Below are 24915 nucleotides of genomic sequence, written 5' to 3' on the forward strand. Positions count from 1 at the left end.
ATGCCTTAAACTCTTCTCATACTACACAAATTCACAGATTGTGCCCAGAAATTCAATTACAGTCAATTCAATCCCAACTTTTCATTTAGTTACATCTGTGCTAAAATTTTCACTATTAATTATTGATGATCAAAACCCAGAAGAAAGAACTTGATCTCACATCTGCAGGAGGGTACAAACAACAGAAGATTAGCTTGCAGCAGCAATTTCTGCCTAGTGCATCAAACACTTCGTCCCTATTAAGGTTGTTCTTCACAGAAGTGCAATGCTCGTGGCTTCTACGTAATTTCTTTACTTGAAGTCAGGACTTAATTCCTACCTGCTAAAACAACCCCTGTAGGCAACTGGCAACCTCCATAAGACAGAACATCCTATAGTCTACCACAAACCAAAAACTGAGGCAAAACCAGGAACAAGAAGTTGCAAAAACGATCATTGTAACTTTTGCTCCTTAACCAGTGCTTTTGACTCACGCAAAACTCTGATCAGGCTGTTCAAAACATTAACAAATCTTCAGTTCTGGAATCAGGAATCAGAAATAACAGGGAAAATTTTGCAAAGATGGGTATCTCAAAGAACTAGAACTGTTGCCCATAAAAGCAGGGAACACATTTCCAATAAAAATGATGAAAATCCTGGCATCTGGCATTCATTCTTGAAACCAGACTGAGTGCAGCAGAACCAATACTGTAGTAAACAACAAATCACTGCTTCAGACCATTGGAGGACCATAAAGAAGTTATTCTCCAACTCAAGCCTAGGGATGATACAAATATTCTTACAGAAGCCTAGGGATAAAAACATTCAGGTAATAGACACCTCAGTGTGTCTAATCACTGAAACTAAGTCCAGGAAATAAAATGTGGTTTTATATTACTGAAATCTTATTGTTCATCTGACAAACAAATTAAAGACCACTAACCCTCCTTGCTAAGTTTAAGATTAATTACTTTCATGCCAATATGCAGAGAATCATTTTGAAATAATAATCTAGAATTAAAATATTAATCTGAAGCATATCATATTTTAAGGTACTCAGGTGTTTCCTAAAACTGTATTTGATTATGTAAAATCTGTATTTTGCATTTGTAATTTTTATTTTGCGAGGAATTAATTGTGAAAGTAAATAAGACCAGTCGTCTTCTTGAGGCACTTCTAGTGCCAAAGACTTATAATCTCTAAACACAAAACATAATTTCCTTTCATATTCCTTTTTTCAATTCCACAGATTCAGGGTTGATCAGCTTTGAAAAATCGGCCTATATATTTCTTTTTTGGCAATAGACTATATGACTGAAAAAGCAAGCAATGCTCTCCCACTTTTTCAGAAGGTTCCTAAGTGATTGCAAGTGCAAGGAGAGTGCGTCTCCACCTCTGAGAGTCTAAGAAGAAAAAATCTGCGCAGGTAGCCTCCTTCTTGGAGTGCATTTCACCTTTACAGTGGTAATTACAATCTAAATCAATAGTGTCCAAAAGCTAGTGCACACTATAGACTATCATATATGAAGATACCATTCCTGACTCAAGAAGTTCCTGAATCACAAATGACTGAAGCTATTTCATTGACAATGTTTAACCTAAATGTACACACCTCCTTGCTAGGTGCCCCACTGCTGATTGCTAGCAGAGACAGAGTGCTTGGCCAGGGTGAACTGCTCTGATCCAGAATGGTTGCTCTTATACTTGGAGTTAACTTCCGCTTTGACCTACCAGGTTCCCCACTCATCTCCAGAATCTGAGGAGCCAAAGAAGAGACCTCAGATGACCTTCTTTTCTTCAAAGTATAGGTACTGTCTCCAGTTTAAGCACCTTCCCCAAAAAGGTATTATAAATTTCTCTAATGATACTTTGATCTTAGACAAGTTAGCACTCATATAATTGAAATATTAATAAAAAACCCTCTCAAATGATTGATAACCTGTTTTCCTTATTCTGCACTTCATAATGAAAGAAAAACTATTCCAAATTCAAGGATCCCATTCTTCAGAAACATGGAAATGTATTTTGTCACTCAGTCACAACCTGCTACAAGTGTTACATACAGTTATTTGGTACCACTTACTTTATTCTTGCAATAATATTCTAAATAAGGAATATGAATGCAAACTCTCACTTTATACTGGGTATACAAATTTTGGTCCATTGGTTCTGTGTGAATAACCTACAACTTAAAATATTTTTTAAGAATTACTTTGTTGATTCAAGTTCAAATCACAGTGAGGGGAAAAAAATCATAAATATCACCCAAAAGCACTTTTACAGATAGAAGGATAGAAAGATGATAAAGCAGGTTCCCATTGTTACTTTAACCATCTCCATTTTGCTGTTTACGTATTTTAAAAAGAACAAGACACTGTAAATGAGAAGAAATGAAATATTTATTAAGAGCAACATTATAGAAAGATTCTACCATATACCATGTCTGTTTTAACAGCTGACTGTCAAATGAAGCTCTGAAAGAAGTACTAACATCTACCAGCTGCTGGTACTATCAAGTACATTTTATAGGACAAATCCTTACTGAACAGGCACAGATTTCCTTCCAGAAGGCATTGATTGAAGTTCATTTACTAAAATTTCATCTGTGATTTATTTCCAGTAGAAGATAATTCCTTGCCTTGAGATCAGTGGTAGAATTTAAAATGTCTTATCACTAATCAGTAAAAGTTCTCACTTGGCTGTGAACTAAAACTAACTGACTAAAGTCTGTTCTCAAGCTCTATCCATTTAAACAGCTGCAATTGTAATCATTTACTTCTAGTGCCCAAGTAGTTCCTCTTATCTTGAGTTACCTTCCTAAAAGAAAGGTTTATTCTACATAAACAGCACTTTTCAGCAAAAGTCTCATCTAAAGCTGGTCATTTTTATTTTGATTTCCTGAAAAGCTTTATTCTAGCTGGATTTCTTATTGTTTGGGAAAGGAATTACTAGCACCTCTGTGATACTGATAGTACTTGAAAAGACTCCAGATACACACCCAAAAGCCCACAAGTCCCATATGGAGTCCCCATAGCTGGAAAGTCTGAAGAACAGATCCTCGCTTTTTGGATATAGATTTCATTCAGTTCAGAACAGGAATATGGTTTTCGGTCCTGTTTGCAGAGTCATCAGGCAGCAATGAAGCACAAATAAACCAAGGTAGTTCTAGACTAGTTAATTCAAACACTGACAGCAGTCCAGCAGTACTGCGTTCAATACAAGATGGTAAGAAGTAAAGTACAGTCTAAGTAACATATAGAAACATATATTTTTCTAACAAGCAACATTTTTGCTGCTGTGTCCATAGCCAAAAAATACCTGGGAACTGTTGTGCACCTTAAGGACTATCAGCCTATCTTACAATCCTAGAGTCAGCCTTCTGCATTTCACTGTTGCTGAGTGTTTGCAAAAATTTCTATCACTGAACACATTTATTGTCAAGAGGTATTTCTTTCTTAAAAAAAAAAAAAACACAAAAACTAGAGATCTACAATGTGCGATTTCTTTTAGACAATCTGTGAATCCTTCAGAGGTGAGATAATCTCTCCCCCATGGCAGGATCAACTCTACTTAGATTGGTCTTGGAAGATATTTGCTCTTGAATTGTTGCTATACTCTGAGCGCATTCAGATGAGAAAAGTTGAGTAACTGATGGCCCACTTTGGCTCACTGCTTCGATCCATCCAGAAAAGATTGATTTTTTTGATGTATTTGAACTTGGCAGAACTCAGAGAAACACTACTGAAGGTTCTGCTCTAATGTTATCTCTTCACCACAGCTCAAAAAATTAAGGTCAGTAAAACTACTATGTCTCACTGGCAGGTTGTATATATCTATATTTAATATTTTCAGAGCAATAGTCTAATACAGATTTGAAAAGCAATTCATTGTACCAATATTCTAGATATATTTTAAAATAAGCTCTAAACTATCAGAATTGTCTCCAAAAAGCACTAGCACATGGCAACACCATTATCCTTACAGCAAGTTGAGATAATACTCATTATGTAACAGCAATATAAATCTATGAAAAGTCACCAAAAAATAGTTGAGGAATACTTATTATTTACACATCCTGATTCAATTTACATGAGTCGAGGTGGAATTCTGCTTTATTTCATGCTTGTTAATTTTGGAGTAAAATCATGGAACTCAGGTGAACAAACTTCATTTTGCTATGCACACAAAGCAGAACACCAGACACTTTCTGAAAAGTTGAGATACTTTTCAAATGTCCAGTTGATGTCTATTTTTAAGAAACTTTCTTGATTTTTGAGTTATATTGCAGAGAAAACACTAAAACTTCCTAAGGAGAAAGCAAACAAGAGCTGTGTGACAGCAGATAAAAAGTATTATCCTTTAGCTTCTATGACCTTCGCTCATTCTTCAGCACTGCCTGGACGTACTCCAATTACATTTTGGGATATACTAGGAAGCCTATAGCATATATATATTTTTTTACTATCCTATTTCAGACAGTAGATAAATAGAAGTGTCCAGTTTTTGACCTCTCGTTCCTTCAAAAATGAAAGTTCAACTCAATTATTGTTGATTTGTGAACTGCAGGAGGGAGGTCTGCACAGCACTTTGATTCACATGGTTTAATTTCCACAGGAACTAGGGAAGGAGTGTCCCCCTTTGAACTGCAAAATGTAAATGACATATTTGCAAAGAAGGTAATTGACATAATTTATATATATTTAATTGATTTTTTTCTTATCTGCTTAAAAGGGCACTTTTTATTGCAGTTTCCTATTTATGTTCATAATCTGCCCAAATTAAATGCAATTAAGAACACATACAGATTGCAAAGAAGGAACGATATTTTGGGTTTTTTTAGCCTAAATTTTTATCTGTGATAGAATGACTCCAAATGCAGTATTTACTTCCTGTCCTGTTTTATCATCTGTTCTTGGTGTTATGTAAAGAGCTTATAACAAATATCAACGTTTAGCTCTTATATAGCATTTTTAATCCATAGATCTCAATGCATTTTACAAAGGATAATCACTACCCTGCTTCAGATCCAAAAAGAAAAAGCATGGAGACCTTCAGGGTGAAATTCTGATCTTGCTGAACTCCCACAGACTGCAATGAAGCTAGGATTTCACTTTACGTTATAGTACCACAGATCAGTTAAAACTCTTAGGGTTAGCATTTGTATCCTCACATTGCCAGGTCCCAGAGCCTTCCATTTCACCATACTGGTGGCCTGTGATTTGCATTCAGCAGTTCCACACGCCATTTAGGAATCAGTCCAGAGAGAATATGGTTTTCAATATAGTACCTTATTGAGCTTAATATTCATTGAAATGCCTCCTGTCCCACACAGAAAACACTTGTAAACAGTTTATTCTGCCTTCTCTTAGGTATCTTGCTTACAGCTCTAAAAATACTAAGTTGCCATCAGTGCTGCAGATAACTGCAGTGAAGTCCTTTACCCAGCGTTTACTACTGAAATCAATACTACTGCAGACAGACATATACACATCAAGGTCTAATGACTCCACTCAGGTGTCTCAAAATATTTGTACCTCCACATTGAAACCCTCAAACCACCAGAACTGTGGGTAACTAGACACGTGTTATCAAGTCTCCTGCCTTCATCCTTTCTTTCTGCCCTTTAGATTTGTTTCTCATGTGTACTCTTTGCATCTTGCCCTAACGTAGGTCTTAAACTACAGACTTCCTTAACTCTACAAACTCACTTGGAAAATTCAGAGACCCTAGAACTAAGACCTCAAACTAGACATATACTTATGCATAAGAGCTTACATGATCAGGGACAAAGACTGAAAGGCAGATTACCAACTACCATACAGGTTACTGGAGTACTGATCTTAGTGAAACTGTTGCATGCTACTGCAGTACCAAAAATAAGCAGTAATAGTATCTATTTTGGATACACATCTGATAATGTACTATCCAGATATGATGATCTGAGAGCATTTTGTAACTTATGAATTCAGATTAAAGGGGTTGGTGTTTAGACATTCTGTATCACAAACTGTCTCAATAACACATCTCTGCAAGGTGGCAGACAACAATCATTAAATTTTAACAAATCATCTAATTAGATGACTGTGTAACTATGGAACCAGGCAAGGTCAAGCCAGATGACCTCAAGCACAAATATCTGAAGAACCACCATGATCTTCAGGAAAGGATTTGGAATACTTAAATCCACAAAAATGCTCCAAGTCATAAGGTAGCTAAGGAAGAGAAACATATGCAAGTTTTACTGTTTTGCTGCCCAGTGAGAAAAAGGGAATCATTCCGTATTTCACTGTTTTAATCCACACACTATTTTGAGCAGCTGCTCCCGGTACCTCTTACCGTATACAAACTACCTACTGTCTGAATTGGTACTTTCAGGAAGAAAAGGCAGACACAAAAAAAGTAGAGGGGATCATATACTAAACTTTATCTCCTCAGATGCAGACTTCCTAGAACAGGACTGTCCTGCAAAACCACAAGGCCAGCCTTGTGGACTGCCGTCACTCCCTGCAACATTCGCCATACAGAGAAAGATGACAAACAGATTACAGCTTAAACATGAAAAATTTCACCTGTTCCCAGGCGTAGCTGAATATAGATGAGTTATGAGTGCAGACAGGCAAATTGCAGCTCTTCAGATATTGCCAGACAGTTCTTTGGGCATGCAGTTAGGTAGAATATATTAGAGCAGCCTCTAGGTTGCTCTAGTTTATGACAGATCAGGTGAAAATTGACTCCATGCCGAGGAATTGCAATTCATCTGTATGCACTCCTCCATACCCACAGAAATTAAGAAAATAGTCCTATACGTTAACACACAGCATAAATGTCTACAAAACGTTAGGGCAAGGCCACCCTCTCGTGGCAACAATGTTGCATAGCAGGTGAACCAACCTGAATGCTTCATAATAAAACTAAGGTAGCAGGGCTGCCTCTTGAAGGCATGATACTCCCAGACTCAAAATAAAACTCACATTAAATATAGAAAACTTGAATGCCATTTTGGAAATATCAATCCAGATAAACCAGTACTATCAGTACTTTCTAATTTACTGAATTAATAGACAGTCAGATAAAGCCATTGTAATTTAAGGATTTATTTCTCCTACGTATGGCAGAGAAAATAGGACGGGAGGTTTATAACATTTCTTTTAAAGGGGGAGGATGAAAGGTAACCTCAGAGCAGCAGCTGTTAAGATTACAAAGGTTTAGCCTGAATTGTATGCTGGCTAAGGTCTAATTTATGGCAGTTATACTGCATAGAACTAATTTACCAGACGCTGGGAGTAGAAAAGAATGTTCTTTTCATCCTGTTTTTTTTTTTTTTTTTTTTTTCCGACTCTGGTCTACATTTTAACACTGCCAATACACTATCATGGAAAAATAGCACACAACTTTCTGAATCACATCTAAAACATACATTTTTATGAAATGAGAACATACAACATTTCAGCTGTGAAACTGAAATTTGTTTTATACCAATTTCATCCTACTGCTTCGAAGTTGTAACTGTCTCTTTGCATGCCAAAGCTCAAATATGGGTCACAACATGAGGAAGAAAAAAAGTTTTAAATATGAAAAATTAAAATGAAGTAATCAGAAAAAACAGAATTAAGCAGAAATTTGTTAGTATGTTTAGACTTCAGTTAAAAAAACCCTTTATACATATGCTTAGCTTTAACTGCAAGTGCTTGGTGGAACTGAAAGCACTATGTAAACAACTTTTTTTTTTTTTTTTTAAAATATAAGTAGCATTCCTTATATATTCAGTTTTGTGACTCTGAAATGCAGGTTGCTTCAGTTATAAAGGATGCAGAGATGCTCAGAATGAAATCACATGTAAATTCCCAGAAAATTCTGCAGTTTATAATCAAAGTCAGAACCCAAAAATGTATCTGTGACATAATTCCATGGACTTCACCAAGAATAAATTCAGAATCTCAGGTGGTTCAAGACTATTGGGCACATACTTTCTTCTACTATATTGAAATATACCCTTTGATCTACTTTCATTAAACTACTCAGTAAAATTACTAAAAAGTGTCCTGAATTTCAAAATATTTCATGTTCCATCAACTGCATATTTCCTGCTTGTAGATAGTAACTCAAACACCCTGCAACAAAAATAACAAACTGTTTTAATTCACAGTTGCAACACATAAACATGATGAGATCTGTACCTTGTTAATCCTGACTTCCCCACTCCAACAGTTTAAGTTAAATGTCACATTTACATAACATTTACATAAAGATTCAGTTTTGTTTATACAAAACAAGCCTTCTTTTTGCAATATGCTTGATACTAATTCATTATGTACCAACAGATTGTTTTCTCTATTTAAAAAAAAATATTTAATTCTGAGAAGGCATTTGAGAGATTGCAGTTGCTCTGAAGCAATTTGGCATTATTCTTCATTATTGCCTGACTGAGATTTTATTTATAACCACCTTGGTTTTTTGGACATACTTATGCCTGTTACACGCAGCAAAAGAACATTCAAAGAGCCTCCCACTACAGTCCACAAGAGTTTAGCTGTAGACTCTTAATAGCAGCGAGACTGGGTCTTGCTGTTAGGACCTTTTTAGAAGCTTTCAAGCATTACCCAGTTCTGTTACGCCACTTGAGTGTTATCAGTGATTTCAATAGGAACTGAATTAGACCAGTGCTGAGCACTTCCAAAACTGCCAACGTCAGCATACATTGCAAAACTTTTCCACTATTTATGAAAACAGAGCTCTCAGAACTCTGCGGCATGGCTGGATGCAACTACAATATTTTATAAAAGAGCTACAGCTTACAGCTCCTCCATGCAGGGGTCTACGGATAAATGGATTTTAGAGCTTTAAAATGATTTCCATTGAAACCCTAAAGCCCTATACTGAAAGTTAATGTAAACAAGAAAGAAGAATTCCTAAGCTAATGTCACTACTCCTTTATAGTAACATATACACTTTAACCTTAAAACTACATACAAGTTAGACAGAAAGCTATTCAATCACATCAGGGAATTACTACAGTTGCTTCCATTAGCCACAAGACTATATTGTTGATAGCTGAATGTGCTAACAAACCAAACTTATTTAGTCACAAAATTTCAAATAAAGCTCTTCCAGTGCTGTCTGCAGGGCTGTCTCCAATACATCATATTTGCATCACAAGATTTACAAAAGACTGTAAGAATCACTTTCTGTTCTTCTTACCTCTCTGGCTATGGAGGTAAAGTAATACTTCCCATGCACCTCAATTTTGTCACTATTGTTACTGTGGGGCTTCTTTGTCCAGAGGATGTTTTTGCAAAGTAACTTGGAAATATGGGTTAGTCTGATCTCCTCTAGAAGCTTGTTTTGCAGCTGGACACCCTTGACTGAAAATATTTTTTCTGCTATTTTCATTGTCTTTATCTGCACTTCTCCAGAACAATCCAAGTGGGTCAAGACTGGTGAACAGTTGCTACAGCCTCATGCTTTACTAGTCCTAGCTTAATTTAAAGTCCTAGCTTAATTTAAAGACTTGGAACTAGAGGCAGAAAGAACCCAGAAGAGAGAACGAGAGCGCAGTAGTAAGATGTCTGAGCAGTTGCATATATCCTACACACCCATATATATACACACTGTAAGGCCCAAATTTCACAGGCAACAGCAATCCCATCTGCATGTGACAAACATAAGATACTGGATCCTTCCCCAGGAAGTATATCAGTAGATGCAAATGGAATGATGCAATATGCTACACTCATATTTGGCAGTTTATGCAGTGTTACATCAAGCAGAACCCTGTACATTAGGTTTGCGCTGCTTTGTGGCTAGGGTTATTAGACATAAATGTTTTTTCTTCATCCGAACACAGTGCTGCTTAATCGATACAGTATGTTTGTGCCAGTGCTGGTACAAGCGAGAAGAACAAACCTGGAACATAAAGTTGTTATGAGCATGTAGTGGGTAACACAAAAAAGTATTGCTTATTCAGTGGGTCTCATGTAGATGCATCGGCTACATACACTGTATCAAAGGCATCTGTTCCAACCAGTCATCCTGGACTCCCAGTCAAGGTGGTACAAAGAGATTGTGCAAAATTACTTAGAATTAATCTCATTTGGAACAGATTGGCCAAACCCGGACAAAAAAGAAATTGCCCTTAAGGCACAATGTTGTGATCCTAAGAGTACTATTCTGTTTGCTTTTCTCAGCTCAAAGTGTCTGAAGAAATGAGGGCAGTGCTGTGGCCGGTATTCATGGCATAAGATTGAGGCTATGTGATAACAGCATGGCCTGAAAAGACAGAAGTGAAGTCCTGAGGGTGCAAAGCCACTGGGGCAATCCTGGTGGACTGTGTAGGGCACAGGAAGACAAAGTTGATGTAATCTTGTCCATACCACTTACTGAAAAGGGTCGGTGAAGTGAACAATCCCCAGAACCACACTTGGATTTTGTTCTTGAGGAAACTAGTTTCCTCCAGAAGACAGTTTGGAATATATCGTCATTTACACAGTAAAAGGATGATTAGGTGACCAGGACACAGTGAACTGAGAAGTGAAGTTTTTTGACAGAGCAGATATACCGAAAGAAATAAGAGAAAGGATGTATCCCTGTGGGACTTTACACCTAGTGACTTCAAAGACAGAAGCAGTTATCTAAATACTTCCATCAATCCTGTTGCAAGAAAGGTGGAATTTTTAATGTTGTGCTGTCTAGCCCAGCTAGAATGTCAGTAATATTTTATGGGCAGCCATGCTCAGAGCAGCAGAAAGGCTGTGCAGCATCAGCTCTGTTACTTAGCTCTCAAAGGAAGGTCATCTTTTAGGCTGTTTTCATATTGCACCCCACCAGGAAATCTGCATCTGCACTGGAGCACAGAATCACCACAGATCTTGCCTAGGAATGGAGTTAGAGAAAGGGTGTAATATAAAGTGGAAGAGACTGTTTGCATCAGATGTTGACTTCCAAGACCTGGGCGCACTAGAGAGAGAAGGGAAGTTTGGGTGTTCAATTTTTTCACAGATGTAGAAAACTCCGATAGCAAGAACTGCTGGGTTTTTTACTGCTCTCCTAAACAGCAGGAGCATGGATCACTTAAGCTTGGGATAGCTTGAATATTGTTGAGGGCTTCAGTGAGTGACTACACTTCCCATGGGGGTTACAGTTAGAGAGAGTCTTCTCAACATCTCAGTAAAGAATTCTGATGTCCTTTGGAAGGAAATGTCTGCATTTTAAAAGGAGTTTAACCTGACAAGAATTCATCTCAGTGGCACCTTTCTGAACAGAGACAGTAGAGTAACTAGGAAAAACTGATTTTTTAATTTACTGAACAAAGCACTTATCAGTCCAGCAGATCATTCATTATCATTATTATTCTGTTAGTCTTTTGGGTAGCACAGAAATATGCAGGGTCATGGTATTCCACAGAGAACAAGAACAGGAGATGAACTAGCTGATGAACAGACTTTTCCCCATTATCTTCTGTTTCTTCAGCAGAGAGACAAATTTAGAAACTTAATGCTTCTTTCTCCATGTGACCATTCTGCCCTTACGTACAGGTGTCCTGGTTCTAAACAAAACCAATAGGAGTGGCAATACATTTATTGAATTTTGTCCCTAGAAGACAAACTATGCCTTGCTTCATCTGAGAAAACTAGAAAATGGGATGGTTTTGAAGTCTTTTATCTGGAGAACCTCTGCACCAGGAAAACAGCTAAACTTAAATAACCTGAAGCTCTAAATAAGCTAAAGTTATTATGATGTATGGGGTGAGCACTGAGTGTTGGTAACAGATGGACACCTTTGGATGATGTTGGGGGTTCGCGGTCCTGCAGCTCTTTGCAAAGTCACATCTGTACTGGAATGAATATGATCACACTTTTTCAAAGGCACAGGAGTGCTGAAAGGGTGAATATTTTTCAAAAAGATCATGCCTCCAGGGACTGTCATTCTTCTCCACTTCCCTGGTCAGCATTGCCCTAAAGGAAGCATTGTTTGGCATTAAGAGAATAAATATTCTCATCTGTTCAAGAATTTATTGCATCCAGGGCTTTGAAACGCTTGGATAAAATGGCTTCAGTGAGCAAACTGCACTAGGCAGCCCCTCTCTTGCTCTATCTTTCACAGTTAACTGTTACCTCAAATGCTACTTTTATGCATTTTGAACTCTGAAAATACACTCATCACTCTGTTCTGAGAACGCCTAAATTTAGAAAACATTTTTTCTGTAGTGACACAGAGAAAGTTATTATTATCTGTTTGTATAGTACTTGTTTGATTTGTATAGCTTTGCTTAATAATTTTGCTGATCCTAAAAGGAGAAGTAACAATCACTTTATTTTATGCCACAATGTGAAAACAGCAGGCACATGGTGACCTTCCAGGTACAGTAGTACATATTTAATGGGTAGTATGAGAATATAGTTTTCATCATGAAATCACTAATTTTTCTCCCATGAATTTCCAGGCTCCCTGTTTGATCAAAGAGTATGATGCAGCTAACAAATATTCAAGGCCCAGACCTTGAAACAGTTATACTGAATAGCACTTGAATTTCACAAATAGCAGTTCCTTGATGCTAACATATTTCAGCATGCAAGTAATATGATTAGAAATCTAGTTGTACAATCCAGGTGAGTCCAAACCTGTAAACAATACCCAGTTAACTTTCTTTTTAATATAATATGCACTCTTCCATAATATCAAATACAAAAAAGATGGGACTTCTAAATCTTTCTGAGCTTCTTAAATCCATATCAGAAGTATAGTTCAAGCCACAGCTAGACCCATAGGAATGAATATATTTTATACATATTTTTTGCTAGGAATACAGAAGAATCTGTGTAGCTCTAATCCTGTGTCACACTGCGTGTCATGCTTCACTCAAGCAAGCCATCTATTGTGTATGCCATGGTAAGTACAGTTCTATTCCTCTCAATTAGCACTTTAATAAGTGATTTAGCACAGTGTGTCCTTTAAGCTGAGACTATTTTTTACCTTTTTTGGCCCCATATTTGAAAATGTCACAGTTTGCTTCCTGCTCCACTGTGGGATGGAATACTTACACTTAAAACAATGTAGTATCTCTTAAACATTTCAAATCTCACGATTCATAGATTTTTATCCCTGCTACAACTGTTTTTTTTAATTTGCATTTCATATCTAGAAGCCCAAACAGCAAAGGGGCCCTTTTGTAACAGGTTCTATATGAACGCACAAGAGAAAATATGCAAGTTCTCAGAGGCAGAGACTGTCTAAATGGACAAAACCAAGAAAGGTAAGAATTTTCTAAGGGTCACATGACAGATCAATGGCAGAGATGCAAACCAAGTCTTCTGCTCCCTAATCTATCCACTAAACAATGGTTTCTTTTCAGTTATGGAAAACCAAGCAAAACTCACACTGATATAGCAGAAAAACGATATTTGCTCCTTAACAGAACTGTTACAAAGAAAATGTCTAGTGGTTCTCCAAGTTACTGATAGGGGTAGGTGACAGACTAAGAATGAGGTACTATTAAAGGTGTTGCTAAGGTTAGAACAACATGTTATTGCACAGGAGCCAGAGTTGGTTTTGAAATGATGAGATATTAGTCAAAAAAGAGAACACTCAGCTCATTCAAATTCAGTGGCCGTTTGCATGACTACTACAATCTCCACATGATATAAAATACTGCAGTATATAAGAATAATACTTAATTATATTCTTCATATGAAGTAACTGACTACATCTTCTCCTGTGACAGGTGCATAACCAGTGGATCAGATCTGGTACATCAACAGTTACTATGATTTTATTCTTGGTTAACAAGTTATTTGTATTTCCAGGAGATTTTGTTGTGCACAATATTCCCTTTACAGCAGGAGCATATTTTTTAACAAATTCTTACATAATGAATGAAAATCCTTTATCTGCTAGTCTAACTATAAATGTGACTAATTTCGTAGAAATGACACTGTAATTTAAATACATTCATCAGTCTCAAAACTATATCTACATACCAAAATGGCTTATCTATTAACAATATTGACACAATGGCTTCAGTGAAGAGAGCTGTCTGTTAAATACAGTCATATTGCATGCAAAGAAACATGTAAAACAACCTTAAGGTTGCAAAGTCTACTGCTCAAAGGTTATGAAATGTCAGGATAAGGGTTGCCTATGCAAACCTTAATTCAGGCCCCATTTTCCCTGTAATAAAGAGTTTGTGTGATCTCACAGAATATTTTTGTGTTTCATTTAAACTACAAAAGCATGGTGATCAGTAAGAGACTATCCAATATTTCTTCCCCTCCAGGTATGCTCTTGACATAATACAAAAATACATTTCCTCAAAAATGGCTCAAACACTTCTGCTGAAATTTCCTGAGTCAGGTTTTCCCTGAATAACTCCTGAAGAGGTTCCTTAAGAGTTTATCATGGGGCAGATTTCTAGCTCAAACAGTTAAAGTTTCTCGAAGTAATATACAAATGGAAAAGGAAAGAGGATCTTGCCATAGAAAGTATCAAGCAATATTTAGCACACATGACATTACCATCTCTACTAGTACCAACAGAAATGTTTGTAATATTGAACTGCAATTTAAAATAATCATTAGCTTACCTGACCAGAAAGCGATGTAGCCCAACATCAAAACATCTGTAAGAAGAAAGGATTCAAATTTAATTATTAGAAAATACTGCCATGTTGGGTATTATATACTATTTCAAAATAATCAATAACATACGATAATTATGAAATTACTAGTATTCATAAAACAGAAGCAAGAAAAAGCATAATGTACAATTTCCTTTAATTTATACAATGTCATATGTGAAATTTAAGATGATATCATATGGAAGGATTTAGATTCACTTAAAGGAAACCTCAGAACTTCCTTATCTGAATGTTTCTTCAATAAAGCAACAAAATTCAGAGTAGTATAACTCACTGAAGATATGAGTTTATATATTCTGTTATTTGAACGAATTATTTTAACCATCCCCATGACCAGTGGGTCTGCACGTTTCCTGTCTTACACACGCAGGCAGATCCATTATATCAAACTACTCTTTCTTTCTCTTTACCTGCTCCATACTGCACTGAAATGCAAGGGATTCCTTTAATTCTTTGCATGATACAGAATAATCAAAAAGTGCCCATATGTCTCCCTTTTTCAGACACATAGAACATACTAAAAAGTGGATCTCGCAAGTGTTTTCCTCTCAGATCTGGTAAGAGAAATAACTGAGGACTTTTGACAGCAAGTACAAGTTAGATCACCCCAACGGACAAGAACTGTGCCTGAAAAGTTCCAGACTATAACATACATCGACACTTTAATGTCGATGGTTCTTTCGATTTTCTGTGTTTCCTCCCTAGCTCAGCCAGTTCAAGCGTCAAACTCATGAACTAGGTATTAGTAAATCCTTAACACTACAGGAAGACTAGGCATCTGCTGATTCCCCCAACCTATCCAATATCTAAGTGTGGGGACTTTCGGGGGAGGGGGGGGAAGGAGGTGTTTTAGAGACTACCAATATAATCCCAGATTAACTGTGCGCATAATGGCACAAGTGGAAAATGTAAATGTCTTATTTCCAGTGCTGAACTTACTCAGAACCAGACTTACACTCTGTACACAAACTGAAAACATTTTAACAAATACTAAGCTCTTGAGCAGCCTATTTCAAAAATACTAATCGGACATCTGAGTACATGATTTTATTTTAATAGTACCACTCACAGTGTCCTACTTCCTACATGAAACTGTTATTAATGGCATCCTGGTAACAGCAGATACATAATGAGCTGTAGAAATTCTAGAAGTTAATTGGAAAAGAATTTCCATTGATTCATCGGTGCGGAGCGGAAGGGAGCAAAATTCTGTTTCCATCATAAGGCAGCTTTAAAAAAAATTCTGCCAAGGACATGAACATGGCCATCATTAAATCTATATTTTTATATTCTTTTCCTAGCAGTATTCCCCATTTTATATTTCCATGTAACTATACTATGTGAACTACGTGCTGTTATCATTCTATATTCCTCCTGCTTGGGTACAGACTGTAATTCGGCTTCCACTCTTCAGTAAAACACTCAGTGTTATACAGGAAAAGTCTTCTGTTTCAGTTTTGTTCCCAGTACAGATTTATAGTTCTGAAAATCTTTGTATCTAGAATCAAATGCTTTAATGTATTTGTTCTGGGATGGGAGGAGGGGAAACTTGTATAGCTCCAGGGAACAGCGGTATGTTAAACAGCTATATTAGACTTTTAAGACAAGCTCATCTTTTCAAATAATACTGACTACCTGGCATGGCAATTACCAAGTCTACTATCATCTTTTTTTCTGTGACTGTATCTCATGAAGAGACATAACAACAACAGAGTTTCTTGCGAACAAGGATGCGGACCATAAAAATATCCCGGCTTTTGACACCGAATTGAAAGCCAAAGGACTTGGCCGAGAATGGGCATGGAGACTGCAGGGTCCTGCTCACCTGTGATGTTCAGAACAGTGCTGAAGAAGATTGTGGGGGATAAAGCCACATAGAGAGAAACAATTTATTAGAATAAATTAAAAAGGAGGAAAAAATATCAAAGCCACACTTCATATAAATCAGGGTAGAGGTGCAGATGCCACTATTCCTCAGTTTAATCTTGTACTGATATATTTCATTGGCTACATAATATTCCGAATTCTCAACAGTGTAAAGGAGTAGGAAGTGAAAGAAATAACTTCACTGTAATCAACAGCATTATGAGAACATAGAGTAACATCAGAGCACGGGCCTAGATCTTAATGACACTTCAAGATAATTGAGTAGTTTCAAAAACAAAACCAACAATGTCGAACAATCTCCAACTGTGAATGAGAGAACTAGTTGCATTACTTAAAGGTACAGATATTGGATCCATCCTTTTTTAAGCACCTAGAATAAGAATAGAGACATTCTACATGACACAAAGACTGAAAAACTGAGATTCCAGGAGGCTGATTCTGACAAAGCACTACCACAGACACTCTGAACTGTTCTGCTTATTGCGTATTTAAATACATTCTGCATTTGAGTCTACAAGAAAGTGAACTGAAAATACAATGAAAAAGCAAGGAAAACAGATCTGGTAGATGTAATTACTCTGTTCATTTTCAGATGGAAATAAGTTAAAAAGAGGAAAAGAGGGTCTGTGTAGTTTGAAGATTGGGGGAAAGATAGGTACTTTAATAAATCAAAAAAGAGAACTGGTAATTACACTGCATTTGTATTAATTTCACAATCATCCTTTCAACATCACAGGAATCTACCTATCAGGCATGACAGGGTGTTCCCCCACAACTAACTTGGATAGAATTAAACCTGCCACATTATGTAGAGACATGATTGCCTACATCCCATAAAATGGGCTCATATTTACTTGAAACTGCAACATAATTTATAATCAATATCATACAGTTTGTTCAATGCTGAGCTCCACTGCAAAACATTGCATTTATTTGGCAGCCCTTGCCATCTTAGAATACCTCAGTTACATAAGTAGTAATTTCACGAACACTTTTTGAAATCCTATAAACATACAAATGATTTTCTGAGAGAAGAGTTTCAATTAAAACCTGTTCAGATGTCAGCAATGCAATATATTTTTCTGATTTTTGGAGACATAGTGGGTAAAATCTAGTTCATGAAAATAACAGTCTTTTTTCAATGGGGGAAAATCTTGACTAGTCATTGGCACAATAAAGGGGAGATACATTTCATTTCATAGTCATGCCATTCATTGCAGACAATTTGATAGCTATTTTCCTTATAAAAATCTCTAATTCTTCATCTGAAGGGTGGAAGTTCTGAACCACAGTTTTGTTCTGTAGGCAGCTTCAATTTGTTTGTTAAGCCTAACAGTTCTAGCTACTGATATATTTCAACAGAATAGTATACATATAATCCTTAATAATCTAATCCATCTTCTCCCAGCATACTAACTAGAATTCAGGGTGACCAACAGTAAAACCAACAAGGCCCTTTTCCAAAATATAATCTCTGAAATCTCTGTCTGCAAGCATACATCTCTATCCTCAAGGTACATTTTAAAAATGATTCACAGAATTGCAGTTTCTGATTTGAAAGCTAAAGGCATAATGCAACAAGCTGCCTTCAAATCTGCATTCAGCACAAAGCTTAGGAAAAAAGTCCCATTATATAGACAAGATAGGAAAAGGCAGAAATGTGTTGGTATGAACCTCAGTCAGTGGCAATAGCACATTCACTGAAAATACAATGCTGATGATTCCCAGGGAAAAAGTACCAAGACCCTCTTTTTGTTCCGGGAATGCAAAAGACATATATACATATCTGAAAGTCAAATGAGCAAAACAGGGATGAGTTTGTTTATGGTCATGCTTTCCACAAAGCTCTGCCTTCCTTTACCTGAAGTCTAAACTCAGGGTAACGGTGGAGTATCTTAGTATACTACTCAGAATTCAGTGAAATTATGTTGGCCTACATTAGTTGAGGATCTGACCCTATGTCTACCTAAATTAAAATTAATACTTATTAGCTGTGTTAGGGACCATGCATAGAGATTCCATGGTGCTGGCCAGAGGACCCCATCTCACTACAAGGCTTGATTCTGAGAGCTGATTCCCAAAGATTTACAGCATTGGGTAACACTCAAAGACAAAGAAATGTAAGTACCAGGCACATGTCAGGATCATATGAATCAATCTAAAGCTAAATTCATTATTGTTACCATTTATTTAATAGTCTAATTGCAGCATCTGAGTTGCCAAACCCAGATTTTATTTTGTATATATATTTTTTAAACATGCACTGAAGAGAAACTTGCTTTTCGTCAGTCTCTCCCTAGGACTGAAGGGTGTATGCTATTCCTGGAAACAAACCACAACAAGGCATGCATCACGAAGCATAATCTGGGAAGCGCTTGGCTAACCACGCACTTCAGCAAAGAAGCCTGTTTAAGCAGATGGAACATCATCATTATGTAAAGCTTCATGCATAGACTGAAGACAGGACACTTAAAAATAAATAAAGAAGTGGGAGCTAATTATCATCTGACTTAGTCCAAGACAAAACGAAGAGTTACTGCCCTGAAATCAGTAGATGCAGGACAAAATCAAATCCACATTCTCTAAATAGCAGGAAATATTCACTTTCACTACAAATGAGACACCTAACCACGTCACTTATGTGCAGTCTGGGGGCCTGGAGTACCTCGTGATCTCTCTTGTTGCTAATGCCTCTGTACCTCCACACGTAATGAGAAAATGGGCAGATATCCTTATTCTAACATGTGAAAAATCTAATTTGCTGCACATTTGTGGTAGCATAAATGAAAGACACTGTTTCTCAAGAAATTCAGTCTTAAAACTAGCTCTTACTCAAATCCATTCAAATCTTACTCTCTCTGTTACCAGATACAATGTACTATGTGAGGGAAATACAGTGGTAACCTTTAGAAAACACCACTTCTTCTGCGTTAGGACTATAACAGGTAAGATACCAAGACTGGCATATATCCAAAACTCTTACTGAACTCAAAATAACCGCAGATGTTAGCCATATACATGGAGAATAAAGATACTTATGATGGGGAAAGGACATTAGGAGAGCTATGTTAATGGCTAGGATCAGGTATATTCTGCACATTTTTGAACAGATGAAAAATCCTTCATTCTCACAATAGCAGTACTTCATAATTCTGGAGATCCTGAACTAGAATCACCCATGCTCTCAAAAATGCCAGCATTTTTATTTAAGATTATTTTTAAGATTATTTTTGAAGAATTATTTAAGATTTGAGATCACTTGTTTGTCTGTGCCAGCTCTATCAGGGACTTATAAATCATTTCTGCTGCAGCTAATGCATGATTTGACAACAGATTGCGCAGCATACAGACAAGAGAGTGGCATCATTCTAACTTTGTGCCCTGCTTCCAGAACAAAGGATCTGGGTGGATAGTTCACCACTTATTATGGTTTCAATACTCTCTCTTCTGGTCACTCATTGTCTCTTAAAAGCAATGCTACAGTTGTTGCAGTGTTTCATCCATGGATCTCAGATCCTTCCTGCTACAAATGTGGCTAAACCTCATGTTAGAAAGTCTAACTTAACCACTTATTCTCAGAGGTACCTGTTCTATTTACTGGAGAACAGCATTTGCAAAACCAGCACTTCCATTAACAGTCTTTGCAAATAACTCTGGCATTTTGCCAGTGAGTTGCTAAGAGCTTCTATACACCAGAACACTTCGCACTGGAGACTGAAGAGTTATTGAATGATAGCTGCTCTCACTGACAATGCTCTTAAGTTGCTTCACTGTCTCTCTTTCTCAAGGAATGCCTTACAGCAGTAACACCCAAAAGACTATAAGAGAGAGATGATTTCCTTGATAGATGCCCCATCATTTAGCAGTTCTAAACTACTTTCCCTGCTTCTTCTATATCTGCTAAACTTTCTTCCAGTGTTGCCTGTGGCAACCTCCCTAACTGGCAATCCCCAAATCACAGAGTGGTTGGGGTTGGAAGGCACCTCTGGAGATCATCTAGTCCAGCCTTCCTGCTCAAGCAGGGAATAATGAAGGCTTCCAAGTCATGAATAAATACAGATGTGCCACATAATTCTGAAACATGTTTTAGAGTCTTGTCTGAATAATAAGATGACTATAAGGAAAGTGAATATAAAACCTGGGTATGGAGTTTGTTAAGGTCTATTGTTTAATGTCTTGATTAATGAACTATAAAACATTGCTAAAGCAACCACCAGAGGGGTTATGCTGACTAGGTGGAATAAACTCTTCCAAGTAATGAGTAGTATCAACTGCTTCATCATCATCATTAAATAAAGACCTGGGAAACCCATCCATATTTTTAAAAGACACTATTGCCTGCCTATCGCTTGCATAGATTCAGACTTGTTTGCTGCAAGTTTACTTGAAACCTACACCTCCATAGCAAAATTTGCCTGTTCAGTGACAAACACCACACTTATTTCTAAATAATACAACTGCCACCATGGCGGGATGCCCTACTCTGAAAGCAGATGCCCAACTTAGAACAATGAAAATTAAATTGTCCTAGAAAATACATTATGGTTGAATTACAGTCACATTACGGTGAATTCTGCCTGCATATGTATTTTAGGATTTCGTCCACTGACACAGTTATGGAATCAGGAACAAATATGCATACGCAGCTTTTTAGGCACCCCTTCAAGATAAACAACAAACCCTATCTTTTCCTACTCAGAAACAAAACATCTCAATCCTTACCATCCAACATACAATGAAACAAAGCCTGGCTCAGCCAGGTGAGAAATTACGTGATAAAGTGAATTCAATGTTCTTTTAAATGTCAAGATCTAAGAGCAAGCTTGAGCCTAGTTCTCAAGCTTCAAAGGACTGTCTTTTGTTTGAGAGTGTTAATTTTAAGCTTAAATCAGTACAGCAAACTGGTGGTAGCAGCTTTCTTTCTTCTTTTGTCTCAATGTAATAAATGTAACTAAAGGGGTGAAAAAAAAAGATATTTGAAAGAAAAAATATGAAGACTGTCAAATGCTTTTATATCATGTGTTTGACAAGCAATTTTTGTTGTAGTAATAATAAAATGGATTTGTATATAAATAAAGACATCGTTAGCATATTCTCTGACACTTGCTTAAGCACATACTGGAATTTTAACACTTCATTTTTGGATAAAACACTTCAAATTCTTGTTCTTTTTCTTAAGGGAATGATTCAGCAACATTGAGTTGCCTTTTGGTTTCCCACATTATTAGAAGAACCAAAACCGTCGCTGTGTTCAGTACATTCTGGATGCCTCCATCCAGAGCTCCTACTCAGTGCTCTATGCTTCTTTGACACCAACACAGGAGATACTTAAGCACATGCCTTACTTCACAAAACAGTACTAATAAATACTGGTAAATAGTCCTGATGACTTCAAGATTGAACAGAGTAAACTCTAAACTTTCTACTTGCAGCAAAGTATTTCCTGCATGGAGTTGCCAGGAGAAGACAGGGCTTCCATACCCATGAAAATGGTGGGAAAGGTGGGAAATGTTGACCCACCTCAAATCAGTAGCAAAACCCTCACTGATTTCAGCAGGAGCATCATTGCCCAGTCTGACTCTGGGCATCCTGTACACTGCAGCATGGAACTCAGAAGTTTGGCATACATTTTGTTACAGACACATTCACCTCTGAGTAGAAAATATCAATATAGCAGTCCCAAAGTCTCACCTCTGGAATTTCAGCTATTAGCTGAGAGCTCAGGTTGGAGACCTGCATAGCAAAAACAATCTACAATAAAATGGCCACAATTAGGAAGTTCCTTTGTGGACTGCATAAAAAGACTTCATAAGCTGCAAGTGGCCTCCAGCCTACAAATTAGATTAATTTGTTTTGTTTTGTTTCATTTAAGCAAAAACACTCAACTGATCAGCTGTATCATACCAGAAAGCCTGAGGAAGACTTTAATGATTTTAGATAGAGATTTTTTAGCAACCTCCAGGCCAGAGAGACAAGTACAACTTTGAACAGGCATCAGTCATTGCTAGTGCAAGATTATACAGACGTCTGGCAACATAGAAGACTCAAGCCTACAAGTTAGTTTTGATTTCACGTGTGCCTCATATTGGATCTTGGTGATAAAGTTCAGCAGATACCTTCTTAAAAAGAACAAATCTCAATTGTATTTTGTTAATCTCTCTTAGAACCATTTAGAAGAAATATTACTTTAATTTTGTAACTTCCCTGGTTCTTCAAAAAGCTCTGGTATCTCATGGAGAGTGGATGAAACCTAATGCCCATAATGTTTGTGGCAAAATCCCATAGGGGAAGTTTCCCTTCAGTTTTCCTTTAGTAAGAGTCTTACAATGCAGCGTTTGTTCTATTACTATGAGATCCCTATTCTTACTGCAAACAGAACAATAAAGTTTATTAATAGCTATTACTCATTTTCTATAGTAGTTGTGAAGAGGCAAAGTGCTGTTTGCCAAATGTAAGACACTGGAGCAGCAGTAATAATAGTCTATATCAATGCAGAGCTAATGTCAAATACTACAAAGAATGGACTTCATGGGTGATAAGTGGTAGGTGGTCTTTGAAATTTCCTCATATAGAAAAGGGCTTGGCTTGTTCATTAAAAAAGCCCAGCAATTTCAAATGACACTAACAAAGCAGTCACCACACAAATAAATTCCCAGTAATTATGTGATTTAGAGCCAAGAAGGATTAGGGGGCTTCATTATTCCCTCGTTTTATATTCTGAAGAGAAAAATAATATTTTTCTCTAATCAAGAGATTTAAGAAGCCTTTTAAAGCTTTAATATAACCAGCAAATTTAGCTGTACAGTAGGTAAGAACTGTAGCATGCACTAATTTAGCTGACATCAAAAGCAGTTAACTCTGTCATCTGTATCAGTGAGAGAATGACTAACCAGTCCAGAACAAAAATGTCTTTCACATATTCAGATGACATGCTAGCTGAAAACAACACATCATAAAGCAATGCTTGGCTTTAAACATGATAACAGCTAATGAAAAATACAGCAGTAAATTAGAAAAAATATTATTTTTCTACTTAGAAACAAGCTATTCCACTATTAAAAAATTCTGCAATTAAACACCCAACTTGTGGACTAGCAGCTTAAGTATTTTGATACTGGCAAGCAGGCTTAATGCTTAAAGGCTATGTTTATACCACACTGTACACTTGCATGCATGATAAGATTCAGCAAGTGAGCATCAGAATTAGAAAAATTTTAATACAAGAACAGGCAAAGAATATTAACTAATATTCACATGAAGAGTCACATTAAGCTAATGGGACTGGTAACTCAAGAAAATTGCCCCACGGAAAATTGAGTGCTACTAGAATTTGACCATCTCAATAAACAGGAAAAGTACATGTTAGAGTATAAATTTAAACAACAAAATGCTTTATAAGAATGCATGATATGAATAGCATATTATAAGAGAGCTCATGTCTGGTGATATTTTTGGTATCTAAATCTTCATAACTAAAATACTCTCAAGCAGCAACTTAAAAAGATCTGATAAATTTAATAAAAAGTATATTTGCTACAGTAAATTAATCAAAACTGAGTTTTTCCAATCTAATGACAGGTTCTACCATTGTTGTTTTCTATCTCACACAAAGAAATGTGTGGTCAAATATGATCATTGTCCTGGAGCAATCTGGATTTTTTTCTTCCCTGCACAAGCAGCCTTTTTCTCCAGAGCAAGACAGTTAAAAATAAAATAAAAGATCATTTTTCACTAATTTCAATTACTTTAATAATAATTCACCACCTCAGTCACATTTTGTCCATCTGGATTAACTATTTGGGAGTTTTAGTAACCTTCTAGTTGAGTAAACATTCCATACCAATCTCCTTAACAGGCAGTTAGATATAGCTACGTCACTACTGAACTACTTGCAGTAATAACTAGGTTGATCCCTTGAGAGACTATTTCTTTAGGCCCCACTTCTTGAAAGAATAACTAGGTACTAAGCCTCCTCCTTATTAAAGGTCCTCTTAAGCATTTGCTTAACATTTTGCACATTCTAAAGTCCCACTGACACTTACAAAACTTATGTATTCGCTTAAGTCAAAAAAATCTGTTTCAATACAGTCCTAACAGAGATGTTCAAGTGAAATCCTGGCATCACTGAATTCAGTCAGGGATTCAACAATGACTCCGGCAATGCCAGAATTTTATCCAGTGTCTTCATCCCCCTATAACCATAAGGAAACTAAATATGCCAGTCAGCACGCTACTGTTTACCTTCTTATTCAGGCACGTCTACAAGCACCCTACCATCAAATGACTTCACTAGCAGCTTCGTGGTTCTCATTTTCTAGCCTGCTCACTGACCTCCATTTGCCGACAGAGGCAAAAAGGTCAGAATCATCATGTCTACAGTACCTGTAATCCTACGTGCCATAAATACAGACGGAAAGGCT

General features: G+C 36.8%; 1 protein-coding gene across 5 annotated transcripts in view; it reads right to left on the reverse strand.

Moving 5' to 3' along the window:
- HHAT (hedgehog acyltransferase) overlaps positions 1-24915 on the reverse strand; it is a 184023-nt gene that overhangs the window by 107597 nt on the left and 51511 nt on the right. For all 5 annotated transcript variants that reach the window (XR_010883686.1, XM_067293110.1, XM_067293108.1 and 2 more), the window contains one exon: positions 14555-14590. Coding sequence is in view for 4 of the 5 variants with exons in the window: in XM_067293110.1 (XP_067149211.1) it covers positions 14555-14590 (36 nt within the window). In the remaining variant the exon portion in view is untranslated. The remainder of the gene's footprint in view (positions 1-14554; positions 14591-24915) is intronic.

This window comes from Apteryx mantelli, chromosome 3, assembly GCF_036417845.1.
Source record: "Apteryx mantelli isolate bAptMan1 chromosome 3, bAptMan1.hap1, whole genome shotgun sequence".
In the NCBI taxonomy this organism is placed as follows: domain Eukaryota; kingdom Metazoa; phylum Chordata; class Aves; order Apterygiformes; family Apterygidae; genus Apteryx; species Apteryx mantelli.